The sequence below is a fragment of the Athene cunicularia genome (genome assembly GCF_003259725.1).
Source record: "Athene cunicularia isolate RWA chromosome 6 unlocalized genomic scaffold, athCun1 chr6_part1, whole genome shotgun sequence".
In the NCBI taxonomy this organism is placed as follows: Eukaryota; Metazoa; Chordata; class Aves; order Strigiformes; family Strigidae; genus Athene; species Athene cunicularia.
In genome coordinates, this window is record NW_020799105.1 from 9,559,556 (window position 1) to 9,577,387 (window position 17,832).

At 36.6% G+C, this 17,832-nt stretch overlaps 1 protein-coding gene across 1 annotated transcript in view; it reads right to left on the reverse strand.

The window, feature by feature from the left end:
* BLNK (B cell linker) overlaps nt 1–8,628 on the reverse strand; it is a 101,887-nt gene extending 93,259 nt beyond the window's left edge. The window contains exons 1-2 of the mRNA XM_026851653.1: nt 8,554–8,628; nt 3,861–3,923 (exon numbers count right to left, since the gene is read on the reverse strand). Coding sequence (XP_026707454.1) covers nt 3,861–3,923; nt 8,554–8,628 — 138 coding nt within the window. The remainder of the gene's footprint in view (nt 1–3,860; nt 3,924–8,553) is intronic.
* Between the last annotated feature and the right edge of the window lie 9,204 nt (nt 8,629–17,832).

A 17,832-nucleotide genomic window follows, 5' to 3' on the forward strand; every position in this document is an offset into this window, starting at 1 on the left:
GCTGTGTATTTCAAAACACATTTTGAAATGGCAAGAAGGAGGAGAAATACATGAAAATTGTTTAGAATCAATGTCTGACAATTTTGCTATGTCTGAGACTTAAAAATAGATTTCTGTATACAAATTCAATAAGAAAATATACCTTTTTCAGTTCTGAAGTTCAAGTCAAAATTCACTGTTCTTTATATATATATATATTTTTTTATCTGTCACTGGGAATTCAAAACAGAATTAAAAAAAAAATCCCCAAGCAACCTACTTTTAGAGGGAACAGAAAGGCAGACTACAGTGTAACAAGTTTAGACATTAAAAAGCAGGAGAGAATATAATATGCTTTGAGCAATGCAGCTGTGGCTAAATGCTGATTTGCACATTAGGACTAGATTAGCATCATTCAGATGTGACCTGCATATTGAATAACTATCACAAGTATAGTACTGTTGATAAAAAATTAAACTACACGGTATACTTCAGATCTAATATACCACCCTTTTGCATTTTTAGATTCCACAGAAGTGTGGAGTTATTACTTCTAAATTTTTTTAAAATGCATGTAATTATTTCCTATAAAAGATCAGTGTGATACTGAGTATGTTTATAAAACAATATAATATTGATATAAAAGTGATTGTCTTTTAGCCATTCAAAGAAATATTCAAAGAAACAACTATATAAATGTTGATTACTCTATTTCTGTTCTGAAACCAGCCAAAATTGATTTAAGGTGTTGTGGCCAACTTATACTGTATTATGTGGCTACAGTGCCTGCATGACTTGACTTTGATCACTTTAAACTTCAAAAAGACCTCAGTATTGATAAATCCTTCTGATTCACTTCATATAAAATGTAATTTGCATTTGACATGAAGGATGAGTTGTGGAGGAAGGCCCCTTAAGAAGTTTAGTGTCAGTTAAGTGGTGAGCTTTTAGAATAATTACTTTCTGCTGCGTTTCCTCAACTTTTGACCACGTTCTTTCTTTGGAAAAATTAAAAAGGTGAGTGTCCTCACTGAAACCACATAGGAAACAGCGGCACAACTGGTGTATCGGTGGTTATATCCTGTGATAAACGAGCAGCGCGCCGGCTGCACGCATTGCTTTCCAGGAAATGTACCTACCAGCGGCTGGTGCGCTGCCTGCCCCGGAGGGGCATTGCCTCTCCTAATTTTGGCATATCTCACTAATACAAAAAGTCTGTGCTGCATATGCTTAAGGTGGTAGTGCCATGGCAGAGGTTTGGGGCAGGCTGGAGGCAGTTTTCTGGTGAGAAGAAGGGCTTGTCCGAGAACTGCGAAGGGCTACTGGTGGGCATCAAGTTGGCTTCATTCAGGCCGTGCACTGGGCCCTCCCAGGCACGCTTACGTGCGTGCTGCAGCAATGCCCGTGCGTGGAAGACAGTTTTTCAGGCCGTGCAAAGGTTAAAACAGAAAATTGTGCATCTTTGAATATTCAGTGAGGGAAATTTCACTAAATTCACATGGAAGACAGACACTACAGAGAGTTGCTTTATCTGCCAGACTAGAAGGAATTTTCTGTCCAGTGAGACCTAACAGATCTCATAGCAAAAAACAGATCTGTATCTAAATATCCATCTAACATTGGGGTAGATGCATAGAAATGCTGCACGTACATCACGAGATCTACACATGCGCATAGTGTCTCCATGCACACATGTATAAGTGGCAAATTTGTATTTGCTTTTTAAAAATCAATATGTGAAGGTAAACCTGCCACTCCTATTTAGTAGATGGTGTCAGGCTTGCTCAAGTGTTTTCTGTTCTAGGGGTTTTGTTTGTTCACTGCTCTCTAGTGACAGATGGCCAGCTTTTTTTTAGTGACTTTTAGCTCAATGTCCAAAAGTGATACTGAACTTCTGTTAACACTTTGCAGAGTGTAGTGAAGTAAATCATATGCCTCTTTATATTTGAATGATAAACTGAGGTGCAAAACCTAAGGTTCTTGCCAAAGGTAATAAACAGATGCAATAAGAGAATCATGATTTTGGAATTTTGGATTTCCAGACACCTCTACAGAAAGCAATAGATCCAGTTAGGGAATCACACTTTAAGTTGTGTAGACAGAAACTCAGATTTTTCTGAGTGGAAGCGTGTACTTTAGCCATCTGGTTACTCCATTATATATTGTTAAGGTGGATCTACTAAGGGTATGCTTTCTAAATCGGACACCTTGTAACAGAGATTAAACTTTTCATTTCTAGAATAGTATAGGTTTCTTGTATACTAGGCTAGGAGCTTGGAATAAAAAAGTGGGGTATTGATTTAATTACTTACAAGTTAATATACATATTAGTTTGTACATAGGAGAATATCTTCTTGTGGTTACTCAAATATTGCTGTTACTCAAATGATAGCATACTATAAGTTCTCAAATAATTATTTTTTAGTATTGTTATAATTAATTCTGTTTCAAGCATACCTTATTACAGATTTATTATGTTGACAATGCTACTGAACAATTCAATTAAAGAAACATGAAAACTGTAGGAAGGTTACTACTGGTGTGTGAGCGCTGTCTCATTTTCTCTGCAATGTCATCAAAAATTGATGTTGCTCACTGTATCACACATGTACTGCCATGTTTTATGCAGTGCAAAATAAAATTAAAGATGTGTTAAAGAGAAGACACAGTTTGGAGAAAATACTAGCACATGCTTTCATGTGTAATCATACTGCCTTTGTATTGCAGACCATCACCAGAGATCACCCATTGTTCCCCTTGCTTTTTTCACTTGTGTTTTGATTAACGTTGCCACTAATGTCTGCAAATATTTCTCAGATCCTTTTCCACTGCTGCTGTACAGCTTTACTTGCAGCCGGCACAAGAAGCCAACACATTCACCCCTAGCTCTAACTTCACTCCCGCTCACCTAGCAATGGAGATTACACCACTTTTAGCAATTCAATTTATGATGCATGAATGGGACAGGAATCAGTCTGTATTTGACAGCTTTGTTAGCCCTGCTATGCTAGCATGAATTGTTAGTAAACCCCAGTTTTACTCTGTGGCCATGCATTTTTAACAAAATGAACCTGCATGCACCTGAGTAGTTGTGGTCTAATGAACCACTTTGCAGGACTGAAGTCCTTGTTAACATAAACAGCAGATAAAACTCCTGATGCATTCAGAAAACAGATTTGTTGAGAAATGAAGTGCCAAGCAAATGTAACTTCTCTGCGGTGCATAAATACTCTATAACAATTATTTTACCTTTAAAATAGATATTAAAGGTCTTTTACTTCAATAGCTACACAAATGGAATTAGTGGTAGAGGAATTGTGCCAGTTCAAGTATTTCCTCTATTCCTATCTTCTAATTAGTTGCAATGAATTAACCACACTGTTATGCAGAAATATTCTACAGAGGTCAATGAAGGAAGCCATCAGATTTTTTTTTTCCAGACATTGTTCCAGGTTTCTGTAAATTTTTATTGCAAAATTGATGTAGAATTCTGTGTAAGTAAATGTTCTTAATCATGTAAGTTTTATGAAAAAGCTTTTACACAAACAATGGTTTTAAAATATATATTTTCTTTTAAAAAACCCACAAACCCCTCTAAATTATATTTCATTAGACATTCCCTGCCACAGAGGTGTGCTAATGGCTGATTCTGTATACCTGCACTTCTATTTGGAGGGGGAGACGGGCTGGCTAGGATTTCTGTTGTGTAGGGGGTTCTTCAAGTCAGAGATGTAAATCACCCTGCTAAAATGGGAAATCAGAGCAGCTGATGAAGTGTGTATGAAGAAAGAAAATGTCAGATTATTTCCTGGCACTGTAAAGAATACATGCCTCATGCTGAAATATGCTTGAATGATAGCTCTTATGAAGTATTTGCTTACCAAGAAATGAGATCCATTCATCCCCAACTTTTCTACAACAACAGCAGATTCAGGCATTCTAAACTGAGGTGAGAAAAAATAGAATTATTAAAATAGCAGGAAACTTGACATTTGTAAACAAAGTAATTAATATATCCATACTCAAATACTGAGGGTTGTGGAGATCTTTATACTTGTTGACATGGATAATTAGAAAAAGAATATTGGACAGAATGACTGTAATGCTTAGAAATAGGTAGTGACTTCACATAAGAGATAAAACAGTGTTACATTTTTTTGGGGAAGGAAGATTACAGGGGGTAAGGGCTGATAAAATAATGAGTAGACAAGATAAAATTATGAAGCAGCAAATGTAACATCAATGGAATAAGGAGCCTAACAGAAGTACACTGTGAAACTTTAATTGCTATGGGATAAGAGGAGGCCAGCATTAGAAACAGATTAAGAGGTCAAAAATGTGACAAAAGTCCATCAGTAGACATGCCAACATCTCAGGACATGGTTATAGCACCGACTGCCGGAAGATGAAGTCTATCTAAGAAAACTGTGTTATTACATGCCTGTTTGCCAACCTCTGTATGTGCTGGCTGCTGTTTGGCTTCATTACCAGATGTCTGGGCTAAGTGTGTCTTGCAGTTCCCATGATAGATGGGCACTGCTGGGAAGAATTCAGGTTCCAAAATGTAAACGGTAAATGGTTGTGGTGGTGGTGTTTTTAAAGAAAGGTGATGTTGATTATAAATTAAAATAAAACAGGAATGTTCTTTGACAGAAATTAAATAGTAATTTTGAAAAAAGTGAACACATTGGATTTCCTTTATTGAAAAGCAGTAAGGAATGGAGCAGGGCTGAAGATAACATAAAAATCTCACTGTGTTAGATGATTCAGCCTGACTTTTCAAAGAAATTACGCTGTTATGCATGGAAAGAGGGAAGAAATTTAGAAATCTTTTATTTAACAATGCACCACTCTTGAAATGAGTTTTAGTATTTGAAATGCTTAGCTGTAAATTTCTGTAGCAGCAATGACCAACTCAGACACTAACAGCGAAATAGTGGAAATAAATATTTATATAAGAATAATTTATGTGGCTTTTCCAATACAATTCTTTATTTCTAGAATACTTAAAACTGATCACACTTAAAAATAGTCAAAGTATATTTTATATACTTTTTGATATTAAAATTTCATATTGAGACAGTTTGTTAGGCCAATAAGCCAATATGCTAGAGTTTATCACTTGTTCATTTATACTATGATTGGGAGAGTGCTGCTTTTTTGCAATACAAAATAGATCACAGTTCAAAGAAGGGGGTTGTGGGTGTTGGACCAATGGTTGGTTGTGGGATGTGTTTTGCCATCAGGTGCACTGATGTTGGTGGACAGGCTAAGAATCAAGGCAATGCACACTTTCTGCTCTTGGCTTTTGCCCATCTATTTCTAGTTATTGGCTCTATCTTGTTACTGGTCTGAGCTGCTTTTGTGTTTTGCCTTATGCTATTAATCAAGCATGTAACTTTTGTGTAAGGGAAAACTTGATCTTTTTACGTGGTTAGCTTGTTAGACAAGCAAATGTCTTGTTACCGGTGTTTAGTGATGACCATAGAAGCTATCATTTTCTTACAAATACATTAACTCCATAGCATTAAGATCAGCATTGAGGAGAGGGACTAGACTGCATGGCAAATGGACACCCAAGTAGGTAACTTCTGAAGGCAACATGGAATATGTCAGTGTTGTTACAGTTACAGTGTAGATGCAAGATAACAAGGAAATACATGCAGGTGGCTAACAGGTTTCCTTTATTATCTTCACTTATTTATAAGGAAAAAAAGCAAATTCAATAGGGTTAGTTATTTTTTAGTAGTGAAGTTAACTGATTTCATACAAAATGTCTTTTATGAGGCTGGAAAAACTGCAGAATGGCTAGTTAGTAACTTAAAAACAACATGCAAAAATCTGTTTTGGAAACATCATTAAGACTTAAAATTAAGGAAATGCTAAAATCTCACTGTACATATATGTACAAGGCCTATGTACATATATTATTGCACCAACCTCAGTATAACTCTTTTAGGGAACACAGCTTCAGTCACAGCACTTAACTTTCCTGAACTGCTCTTAGATACACTGTGTTCTGTGATTACTGCCTGTCTCCTGTCTTGTATATCTGTACCACAGGGTATTCAAACATTCTCTGAACCCAGAATGATTTTTTGTTTGTTCTGAGCTGTTCTACAGCCCTCTCTTTATTGTCTGAGCTTCAGAAACATTACTTGTTTTTTTCGAAGACCACCCTGTGAGAGAAACTCTATTAGTAAGAAGAGTTGAGGTGCATGAGAAATAAAACTTGTAGTTTTGGATGGCTAACTACAGCTATTTAGGATTAGTGAGATATTGAATATGCAAATATACGTGTATATCTTGGCATTTGTACCTTCTGAACAGAGTTGCCACTGTGGTTGAAACTTTCCCCTCTTGCCACCTCTGAAAATCAGAGCCTGAAATTTCAAGTCAAGCATTCAGGTAATGTCATGTTTTTTTCTGGGTGACTTGAATGGCTTCAGGTAGAAATGCAGAGCTGGGGCAGTGACAGAGTCTGGTATTTCAAGGCAGAATTAAATCAAGATTACCATTAATCCATTCTCTCTTTTTCAGCAAGCCCTGGCTTTGTGTACCTTACAGTTTCTGTAATGGCCTAGAGTAGTGCACAAACATACTGGTTTCTCTGCATTAAATGAGTCAGGTTTTTGTGAATGAAAAATTGTTTCATGAAGAACCAATTACAAACTATCTTTATGTGTACGTAAAAGGGAACAAAATCAGGTTATAGAGGTAATCTCACTCCTGATATATTAGAGTGCTTGTTTCTGCAACAGCGTTATTTTAGGGTTCATGCACATATATGCCCAGTCTTGGGGTAGGGAGGGGGGGGAAAATCCAGCACAGCCTGTAGCATGTTGTCTGATTGTGGAAATGATTGTGGTATCTGTTGCTCCATCTCTCTCTGAAGTGCTGGTAGTGGGAGTTGAACAGCTCTGTACATGGGGGTCACAGGCAAATGGCTGCTACTCCCCAGAGCTACTCTTTGATATGCAGAATGGCAAAGCACTTAATGTTGGTTATACTGCAGAAATTAGATTACTTAGCTGCTTTAATCAATGATGTAAGCATAGGAATTAACAGCTTTTTATAAAGTTTGAAGACTCTTAACAAGTACGAAGCCAGTAGTTAAAGTGTGTCTGTTGAAATTTCCCTGGAAGCCTCTTAGTTGCTGAACAATTGTTATTAATTTTCTGTCTTGTATTCTGCTGTAGAATTGCAGGGTACTTAAAAATCATTATGTCTTCTATTAATTAGTCTGACTTCCTTTAAGCTGAAAGACTTTGAGCTAATTAATCCTTTGAGTAGCTGTTCACAGTAACAACTTCACAGTTTAGCTGATATCGTTATGGTATGAATTAATTCCATGTAAATGTGAGGACAATGGTCTACCTGTGATACATCTGCATTGTAAATCTGTTTGTGGTTTTTCTTTTTTTTTTTTTTTTTTTTTTTTTTACATTGTACATGAATGAGCATATGTATTTATGCACAAGGCAAAATGGAAGAATAATAATACAAACTGAACATTTTAAACTTTGGCCTACTTTTTATATGTAAAACCACTTTATAACACTGTATTATTTTCCTTGAAAAAGATCCTATACTTCTTCACTTGAAAAAGATGAGAAACCTTAATGACAATAAATTCTCATTGTTGCTATAAAGCACATACTGGAAAAGATTGGTGCTTCTACAGTTAGAAGTAGGGTGAACACAAGATAGAAAAATTCTATATATAAAATTATATAGAGAAATCTGCATTAAAAAAATCATCAAAGGTATGTAAAATATATCTACTATATATCAAAATGCAGTGAATGGACTATTGTATTAGTTACAGGCAGAAGTCTAAAACCTGAGTCATAGTATTCAGTAAATTACAAGAAGTCTGATATCAAAAAGAGGATATATCATGGAGGATATATTTTATATATCTTGGAAGAGATTATTCAAGTAGTGAAAGGATGGCTGAAGGCAAGCTTGAAATATTTTGTGTAATTCAGGTTATTTCACATACACTAGAAAGGACATTGCAGAACTAAGAAATTTATAAATAGACAAAGGAATGATTAAAGAAAAAGCAAAAGTTCAGGTACCTTAAACTTAAGAAACATTTAGCAACTAGTGTGGTATATATGCATTGAGAAGAAAAGGTGAACATTTAACAAAATCCTTATTGATGAACTGTAAATTTTAAAATGATATTAAAATACAAAATCTAGACCCACTTTCACTGAAATGGTTATTTCTTCCCAGCAGGAAATAAATCGGGGCATGAAATACCTTTTCTATTATAAGAAATAACCCTGTGAGCAAATATTTTTATATGATTTGCGATGTAGGAGATCTTAGCTAGCAGCTTCAACTGTGAATAAATTTCTATAAAAAAACAGGAAAAGCACCAAAAAATTCATGAAATATTAAGTTGTTGGGGGGTGACAATTGCTGAGTAAACTATTTTCAGTACTTTTGAGTATCTGTGCTAGATTTAGGAGTACATATCTATTTTTCAAAGATAAATCCAGTGAGATTTTCTGCTAGCTGAATATAGACTGGACTGTGTAGTGTTACACAGACATTCAGTACCTGTCTTAGGAGATCTGCAACTTGAGAAGCTGTCCAGTTCTTAAATTCCTCTTGAGGCGGTAGTTTTGCAGCCATGTTGCTATCCAGTGAGAAAGACTTGATCTATATGAGTAACACTGAACTGCTGCTTCACTGTTTTTTACCGAGCTGCTGTAGAAATCCTAGGAGGAAGTACTTTTTGCAACTTTTTTCCGGTTTGCTCACTTAAAGTGAATGCCTATAAAGGGTCATCTAGGAAGTACCAATATGCTTCTATCAGTGACTCTCCAGTATAAGGAAACTGTAAGCTATCAACATATGCAAATATCTGTCATTACTGAAATCAGTTAAACAAATTCTGTTGTAAATCAGTATATACAAGATTTCTGAGTCCTTGTCATCTTAGAGGTTTAAATATGGGAACTCTTTTTCATCTCTATTACAAAACCAATTAGTGATAGCTGTCTCTTGCCTACCTTGAACTTCTTGATCAAGCTGCTTGGATCTGCCTTCAGATTGCATTTGACATGCTTGTGGGTTTTAACATACCGTGCTGTGGTGTTTAGACAGAAAAAGACAGATCTCAGCTGCAAAACTTTTACTTCTGTATAGTCACATCATATAATCTCACTCTCTATGTCAATTCCAGGCATCATACTCTTGGTCTTAAATAAATCACTCAATTACTCTAAGGTGGTGTGTGATCTAAAGCTTTGGGGTTGTTTTTTGTTTTGTTGTGGTGGTATTGTTTTTTAGTTTTTGGAGGGTTTTTTCCCTCCTGCCATTATTATTGCTAAAGAACAAATTGTCAATAAATACATTCCAGTGCTACATTGATCTTTTCAAAAGATAGGGCTAACAAAATACTTGTACTGAGTCAGACCATAAGCTCATCCAGCCCAGCATCTTCTTTTCTGACTGTAATCAGAAGTGAGCTACCTAGGAAACTACAGAAACAGGGCAAGCATGTAAGACTCCCATAGTATTGTCCCAGTCTTCAACCATTTTGAACTCAGTGACTTACGGGTCTGGGTGTGGTTTCTACACATGCTGAATGCATATATATCATATATGTTACACCAGTGATTCCCAGATTTGGAGCCATGACTGTTACCCTTTAAGGAGGAAGATGTGCAGTGGACTGGGCAGACACAGCCAGGAATCATTCCTGGGCTGCAGGAGGAGGAAGACATGTTTTTAGAGGAGAGGGGGCTCAGGCAGAATCGAGAGGGAGCAGAGCCAAGGAAGCTCCGAATGGGAACTTCTGCTTCTTCCCATCCCTGTCCCTGTCTAGCCATCTGCTCTGAGCTGCATCCTTGCCCCACTCACAACTCTTCTCTGCCTCTTCACCTCTAACACAGAAAACACTTCCAGTCTGAGAGGAGCAGCATAAGCAGTTCTTAAATTGGAGCAGGGGGCAGGGTGTGCATTCAAAAATGGAGTAAGGGGGAAGTGTTTGAAAGCCACTGCTTTATAGAATGGGCAGTAAAATTGCAAAGATGCAGCTGCAGCTGCTGAAACAAACCCAGATTATTTTGCTCAGCAGTTCTGAGTCACCACAACAGGACAAATATGAAAGCTTCCATAAAAGGCCGGAGACCAAGGAATGTCATATTCCACTTTCCAATTACACTTCCTGTTTTATTTCCCCCTGCAAAATGGATTTGGGGCACAGAGATTAAAATGGATTTCAGCTAAGTTGAAATGTCTCATCTGCTTATCCTTCTTCAATTTTTCCTGCATGTATTTTTGATGTTAGAGTGACTGACAGGTCAGTTGTTGCTAGTGAATATTCTTAACTCTTTACTATCTTTTGACTTTGCAAAACAGTGAATCTGACAAAACTCAACTCCTGGAACTTCAGAAATTCAGAATTGAAATTGAAGCCCTTGCATCTTAAACTTGGCCTGCTCAGAATAGTCTCCAAGTGCCTCGCTGGTACCCTGTAAGAAAAACTATGTTGAATTTCATAGTTTCACAGTGTTGGCTGTGAGTTGTTCCAAGGGGGGCAACATCTCCCTTGATGATGGGAGGGAGTTATACTCTTTTCCACTGTGTGCAGGACTAGAGAGAAGTACATTTATTCCTTAAAAAAAATTTGCTTGCCTAGTTTGAATGCAGGAGTGATTGTGTCAGTAGTAGGGTCTTCATGTGCGGTGGAGGTGGGAAGCAGCTGGATGGGAGGTATGTGTGAGTTAGGGGTTTAATGGTTGCTTAAGGGGAAACACCAAAATAACAGGTGGTATCAGGTGTGAAACATGAATAAAGTGAAGTGCAGCAATGATGTTATTTCTGCAGTACAGGCTGAGTTTGGTTACTGAGTAGGTGTAAGCAGTTCTAGTTCAGAACATCTCAAAGGAAGAATAAAAATTTTTTAAGGATTTTACAATTCAGTGCATGCTGCCAGCAGTACCTGCTGCTCTTCCTATGATTGCTCATTAGGCCACTAGTTTTTTCAGAAATACTGGCATGCAAGGAGCTGCTCCTGCTGTCCTCCACTGTTATGTTCCTACTCTGCTTGGTAGCCTGCAGTGAGAGCTGAAGCTCTTCCCTGCCAGCTCACCCACCTTGCCGTGCCCAGTCCCCTCTCTTCTCCCACCTGGATTCTCTCTGATTGCCCTCCCCCAACACTAACTGCTAGTGAATTCTCCTATCGTTGCCCGTGTTGCCATTGCCTTAATTTGTATTCTGGGCTCTCAGGAGAGTACTCTCCAGAGTGCAGTGTTTAGGCAGTTCACCTCTCTCCACCTAGTGAGACAGAGATCTGTTTGGGAAGGTCATGTTCAGTTTTGTGTTCCCAAAGGGGTTGTAGCAGAGGTGGTTGAACCACAGGGTTTGCCACTGGTGTTTTAGTCAGATTAAAAATGACAAAAAACCCAAAAAAAATTAAAAACCGGGACATGAGTAGGATCATCTGAGATCCTGCAGCTAGTCTCTTGATGCTGATACTGATGTTGGCTTGATCAATACTGTAGTTTTCTTTCCTCAAGTGTGGAAATGGAAGATGTTATCATGGACTTCCACTTGCTTTCCACTACCCTCAAGGGGATTATTTCAAGAATTGCTGGCTAGGAGGACCCGAATCTGATACTTCTAGTTACTCTCTATAATGTATCATCTTTCATGGAAATCCAAGTAAATACATGCACCTGAACACACATTGTGCAGTCTGCAGTGGGAGCATCCTTGAGCAGTATATTGAGGCTTCCAGAGTCCACTAGATAAAGACAGGCCATAGATGCAGTTTCTTTCTAAACATTCAGGTGCCTACAGATGACTTTCAAGAAGATTGTAGACAGTTGAATGAGAATGAGCACTAGCCCTGGGCAGGTCACGTTCACTTGGTACTGAGTATTCCCTGGAGCCTCTTGATCTGGCATGAACGCTGGTAGATTTAAAAATATGTTTGGGTACATGTGCAGAGTGTAATCTGTTATTTTAAATTTATATCTAACTGGAAACAACACTTTTCATCTGTACTCTTTACAAATTCACTCCTCAAAGGCAGAAACCTGATTCTGAATATTAAGAAATCTAATTTTTCTGGAGACCTTAGCAAAAATGACATCTAGTACTTGAGAACTACCAAATTTGAGGAAACGTTGTAATGTGTGTGTCTTATACAGCAGGTATTTTGACCTCTAAACAGAAATTCATTCTCATATGTAACATTTACATAAAGCAGAGTTAACAAATCTTTATGGGATATATTTGAATTATTTTTTTTCCTACAGTCTGAAATGTGCAAGCCATATAAAAGGCATGTTTTTACAGCCTTATAGCTCCTTGGAGTTTCATAAAGTAGGTTCTCAATTTGTGATTTTATAGAAAGAGTTAATAAGCAGTATAAAAACTGGTTCCTGAATCATACCACTGGCATTTCTTACTAAATGTGAGTACATATTTCATAAATATAAGAACTAAACTTATTTCAAAACTTTCAAAGTCAAGTTCTGCTTTGCAAAAACCCGTAGCAACTGCAAGCAACTTATTTTACTGGATATAATACAGTAATAGTGCTCTCAGGGAAAATATACTTGAACAAAATAGCTCAATGAAGTATCACTATATAAAATATGAACCATTGTCACTGAATTTTTTTCCCATTTTATACAAAAACAATGAAAGTAACATGACTTACCATATCCTTATTTTTCTTCTCCCAGGCACACATGTTGGAGTTGATTCCAAATAAGTTAAAGGAGCAGTTTCTCATGTCTGCTTTTCCTCTTTAAACGGTCCCATATGTATTTTGTTGTTGTTAGTATGATTGACAGGCTTGGCATTCATAGTGGGTGGGAGAAAAACATTCTTAAAGTAAAAAGCTGGAATAATCTCATAGTTTGAATAAGTCTACAGAGAATGTCAGAAAATGGAGGCTTGCTTACAGCTATCTGTCTGGAAGTTTGATAAAATTCTGCTAATTGTTTTTGTCTTTTTGTCATTTAACAGAAAATAAAAATAAAACCAGAATTGACAGAAATTATAGGGTCTGAGAGAGATCTCAGATAGAGGCAGGATCAAATATAACTAGAGCAAATTGGCTCAGTTTTGGAAATTGGTTTTGTAACCTGTTTTTCTGAGTTCTTGGGTAAGCATCAACTTCACTATGTCCTTGGGTGGCACAGCAGAATAATAATAAATATAATAATAATAATAATAATAAATTCTGTGTTATACTGCTAGAAGGTGCAAGAGAAAGTGTCTGTTTGCCCAGTTGGGCTGAACCTAGACATCTTCTCTTTCCTGAAGAAGCAAACCCAGTTTGTTCATAAGTAGTCATTTAGCAAACTTTTGTTTTGTTGTTTCATTCTCGGCAGAGTCTTCAATTTGGCTCCATCTTAACTAAAAAATAGGGTGGCCAAACTGCTCCAAATATACTATTATTTATCCTGTGGTGTCTGCTGCTGTCTCAGCAACATCCCGATGTACTTTAGAAGTGTGCTTGTTATTCAACACCCAAGTTATTAACAAAATACTGAATACAATTAAGGCCAGAACAAACTCCTATGGGTCGCTACTTGAAATACTGAGTATATCAAGGCCCAACATTTGCTTTAGTATCTTTGTGAGTGTTGAAGTTGGACTGACTGTTCTGTATATCACTCTCTTCCTTCCCCCTACCCCATTTTAAAGAATGGATGTTTTCCCTTCTTTAGCTACTATCATTTTATTGACCTATATTATATGCTGAATTCATAACACTCAGAGTTCAAGGATGATGCTTTGCATAGTTTTTTTACATAATCTGTGTTGAGAATTTCATTATGCCATTCTTATTTAAATTTCTAATCCACCTTTATATTGGTAATAAATATTCTAATCCTGCTGTGGCTACTATCAAAATTAAACATCTGTTCACAATCTTTTCTGTGAAAAGTAATTAAATACTTCAGTTTTCTCTCATAGTTGTTATTCTAATTTTTTTTCAGATAAGGTGGGTCTGTAATTCTCTCCCCTTTCTCTTACTAATATTTCAGGAACCACACTGACTTGAGCAGACTTTGGATGAACCTGTGAATGAAGGAAGTGTCACAGGCTTTTCCAGCAGTGCCACATTTGAGTACTAAGGGAAGGAGTTTCTCACAAAAATGTTTCTGCAGAAAGTAATTATGTATTTAGGATGATTTAGCTTAATTGCATTCTGGCACGTGCCTTTATTATTAAATTGCCTATTTGGTTTTCAACATTTGTTTTTTGGAATTTCTTGATGAAATTCTAAAAATTGTGCAACAAGAAGGTATTCAAAATCATTTCTTTTTTATACAGCAATGTTGTAGTGCTTAAAATTGGCATCTGTTCTTACAATAGTGAAACTGTAATGCCAAATTCATAACAACCTTTGTAATGGTGTGACCTATCTCAGAGCTTGATTGTAACTCCGAAGGTGGCAGACTCAACAATTTCCTGGTTTTGCAGAAGTGGGATTAAGAGTTGTAACTGTTTCCATATGACAACATATGCTTCAACAGTGGCAATATGTACTATTGTTTTTTGAGTTGTAGTTGCTTTTTTTTTTTTTTTTTTTCCCCCGTATGCCAGCCAATTATATGAGGCATGAAAATGGAATTCAAGAGTCTTGGGTTCCTTTTGTGACTGAAGTAGTTTAATTTTTTTATGATTCGAATAAGTCAATTAAGGAGTTTTTCAGAGGCCAAATGGAACTCTGCCTGCCTAAATACTTCATGGATCTTTGCAGATCTCCTTATTTTCTGTCCTGGTGTTTTCCTCCATGCTTGTTTCTATGAGAGGGTTTAGTACTGTAGCAGGGAAAACCATAGGAAGCCTTAATATATCAATGATTGCCCAAATGTTATGAAAGCTATCACATTGTAAAATGAATGTGTGAGGTTTATAGATGTCTGTTCTGTTTTTTGTTTTTTTTTTTCCTTTTCAGTAAACAGTATCTTTCCAGTTCCATGAACTGCATGTTGTAGTCATTATTTTTTGTGCAGTTTAAATTGTAATACAGAGCAATAATCCATGGAACTTCTTTGAGCAGTTATCTCACAAGTCAACATAAAATTTATTGGAGGATTCTGACAACTAGACTATGCTACTGAAAAATAATTAACTGTTTATGGTGAAGAATGAAAAAACATCTATTTGCATTACTTAATTGAAGTCTCAGTCTGTGTAGCCCTAAACAGTAACTCTAAAATGCATTTCCTTCTTATGATGGCAAAAGACCCAGACCAAAAGAAGACTCAAATGGATCAGAATGAAGCCCACAAAACTCAAACCCCAGACCCAAAACACCTTGCTAAGAATGGTTAAGACCATTGCTATACCAAGGAGACTGTGGTTGTACACTGATTTGAAACCTGTCACTTTTAAATCACTTCCACTATATCCAGTTTGCTGTGTAAATATACCCTCTTTACTTTTTCATTTGTTCTTAACCCATTCCTGGGGCATGTCATTTCAGCTGAATTATAATTATTGCCAAATGCTGGGTTTTTTTGTTGCTTGATACCTCACAGAGACCAGATACATGTATACACTCATTGTCTTAAGGACAGTTGCTGTTTGTGTTATCACTTGGCCTTCTAAAATTCTTTTTATATGGCTTTTGATTGTTACTTTAACCTTCTCTTTGAATCTAGCAACAGATTGAATTATTCTAGAGAGATTTTCCCACATCTAACCATGCACTGAAAATGTACTTATTCTCATAGGTATTTGTTTGTAACCTGAATTTTGCACCTAGTTTTCTTTATCTTGTAAAAATTTCATGTTCTGAACTAGTACAATAAATTTTATTTATTATATTATAATGGTGATAAGAACCTAACTTGCTACAAAAATGACATTGTTCATTAGAAATTCTCTTTGCTTTTTTTGAAGGCTGGAATAATACCATAGTGTTTGGTTGTTGTGATACCCTTTGCAAGTACTCAGTATTTGCAGTTTAACTCAGCCACTTTTTTTGGTTTTATTCTTCTGAACACTTTGGCAGAGCTTGCTGTGTCTCCCTCTAGATACATGTGCTGACTTGTATAGTTTGCACTTACATTGTATAATGTTTCTTTATAGAACCTCTCCTTTGAAATTAATCTGTGTTGTCTATCCTGATAAAATATAGGAAAACGTGTATGAACAGATTTCTGTCTGGCAACATTTATATCCATTAAAATCTAGTAAGTAAATTTCAAAAAAGAAAAGCAATATTATTTCAGTGTCTTGCCTTATCATTTAAATAACATTCCTAGGCAGCTTAAATTTGAAAAGCTTCAGCTGGTGCTTATTTTAAATTATTTTGTTTATTTTCTTTTGATGGATTTTGTTAGTGTAGAATGAATTCTTAGTTAAACACTATTGATTTCTTTGGTGCTTGTACATTGATATGTGTAGAAGGTCTTGCACCATGCCCATGACTCTTGATATGAGATAAATGGGAAAATGTCAAATTAATACTTCAACTACTAGTGTGTATGCTAATGAATCATTTCATGGTATATTACAGTGGAACATCTCAAACAAAAGTTGACCCTGTAGGTGTTGAAGACTGCTATGAAGTTAGTATAACAATCAGAGTGGTGGTTTGTGTGTGTGTGTGTGTGTTTCTGTGTTTTCTTCCCAGGTCCAGAGTTCTCTGTAATTTCAATGAATTTAGCCAGCTCCAGCCAGTTGCAGTTAAAGAAAATTCCAAATGTTGTTTCTAACAATTCTGCCTCAGTATAACTTAAAAAAAAGGGCTAGGTTTAAACAAAACCACACGAAGATGTGCGTTTATTTCAAGTGGTATAGATACCATTCATTTCTTTGAGGTATAGGCACAGAAGTATGTCTTCATTCCCTACTTGCCCCATACTTCCATGGTACTTCTTACAGCCCTTGTAACCTTTGGAACAGCCTTTGATATTTCAGTACATCCAGCTACCAGCAGCAGTTATGTTGATTTCCACAGTAAACTGGTATTGCTTGAGTTCACTATTGATAGTGGCTTGAACCAGGAGAACTTCAGTCACAACAGACTTCGGAGTTGTAACTCAAGTATTTGTTGTTAGGATGCATTGTTAACAGGAAATGTAAGGTATGTTGTGGAAAACAGAATTGCTTCTGTTTTGAAGTGGTATTTCTTCCTGCTTAACATAAAGATTCAAAGAAGAAAGGTGGCATTTCACCCATGCTCTTCCTGAGCTGGGGAACTTAGAGAGAAGCATCACAATAGTGAAGCACTGGTGTACGGTGTCATCATATTATAGTATACACAGTATATAGTGTATATATAGTGCATATATACTATATAGGATAGTAGTAGAGCAAAGCATTATAGTATATATAGTATTACGTTACAGCGTTTCTGTGCTACTGACATGCAGGCTTTGCTCAAAAACATGTACCAGGTGAATTCAGATAAGTCATAGCTTTAGTTCTATTTACTTAGAGCCATTGAAACAAAACTGGATGGGGGAAAAGGACATTGCAAAATCGAGAACCTTTCTGTATGACAGCAGAAGGTCTGAGGGAAACTGGTCAATTGTCTTATGAAGGAGGGAAGATCTGGGAGCAGAATCTGAGATATGGACTTTGAACAAGGTGTTTATGACTTATTGTCATAAAGAGAGCATGTGGAAGGAAGGAAGCAAAAAGTGATGGTTTTGTGGAGCTCAGAGTTCAAGGAAGCATGTTACCCACTCTTATGGATAAGAGGAATTGAGTGGAGCATATGTATCATCTGGCCAGCATCCAGATGTTGTTTGGACCAAAAATAAGCAGACCTCCCTACTTCCAGTCATCAGAGCCCTGAAAACGAAGTTGGAAGAATGAACTCTGAGCCTGTTAAATACAGACAGA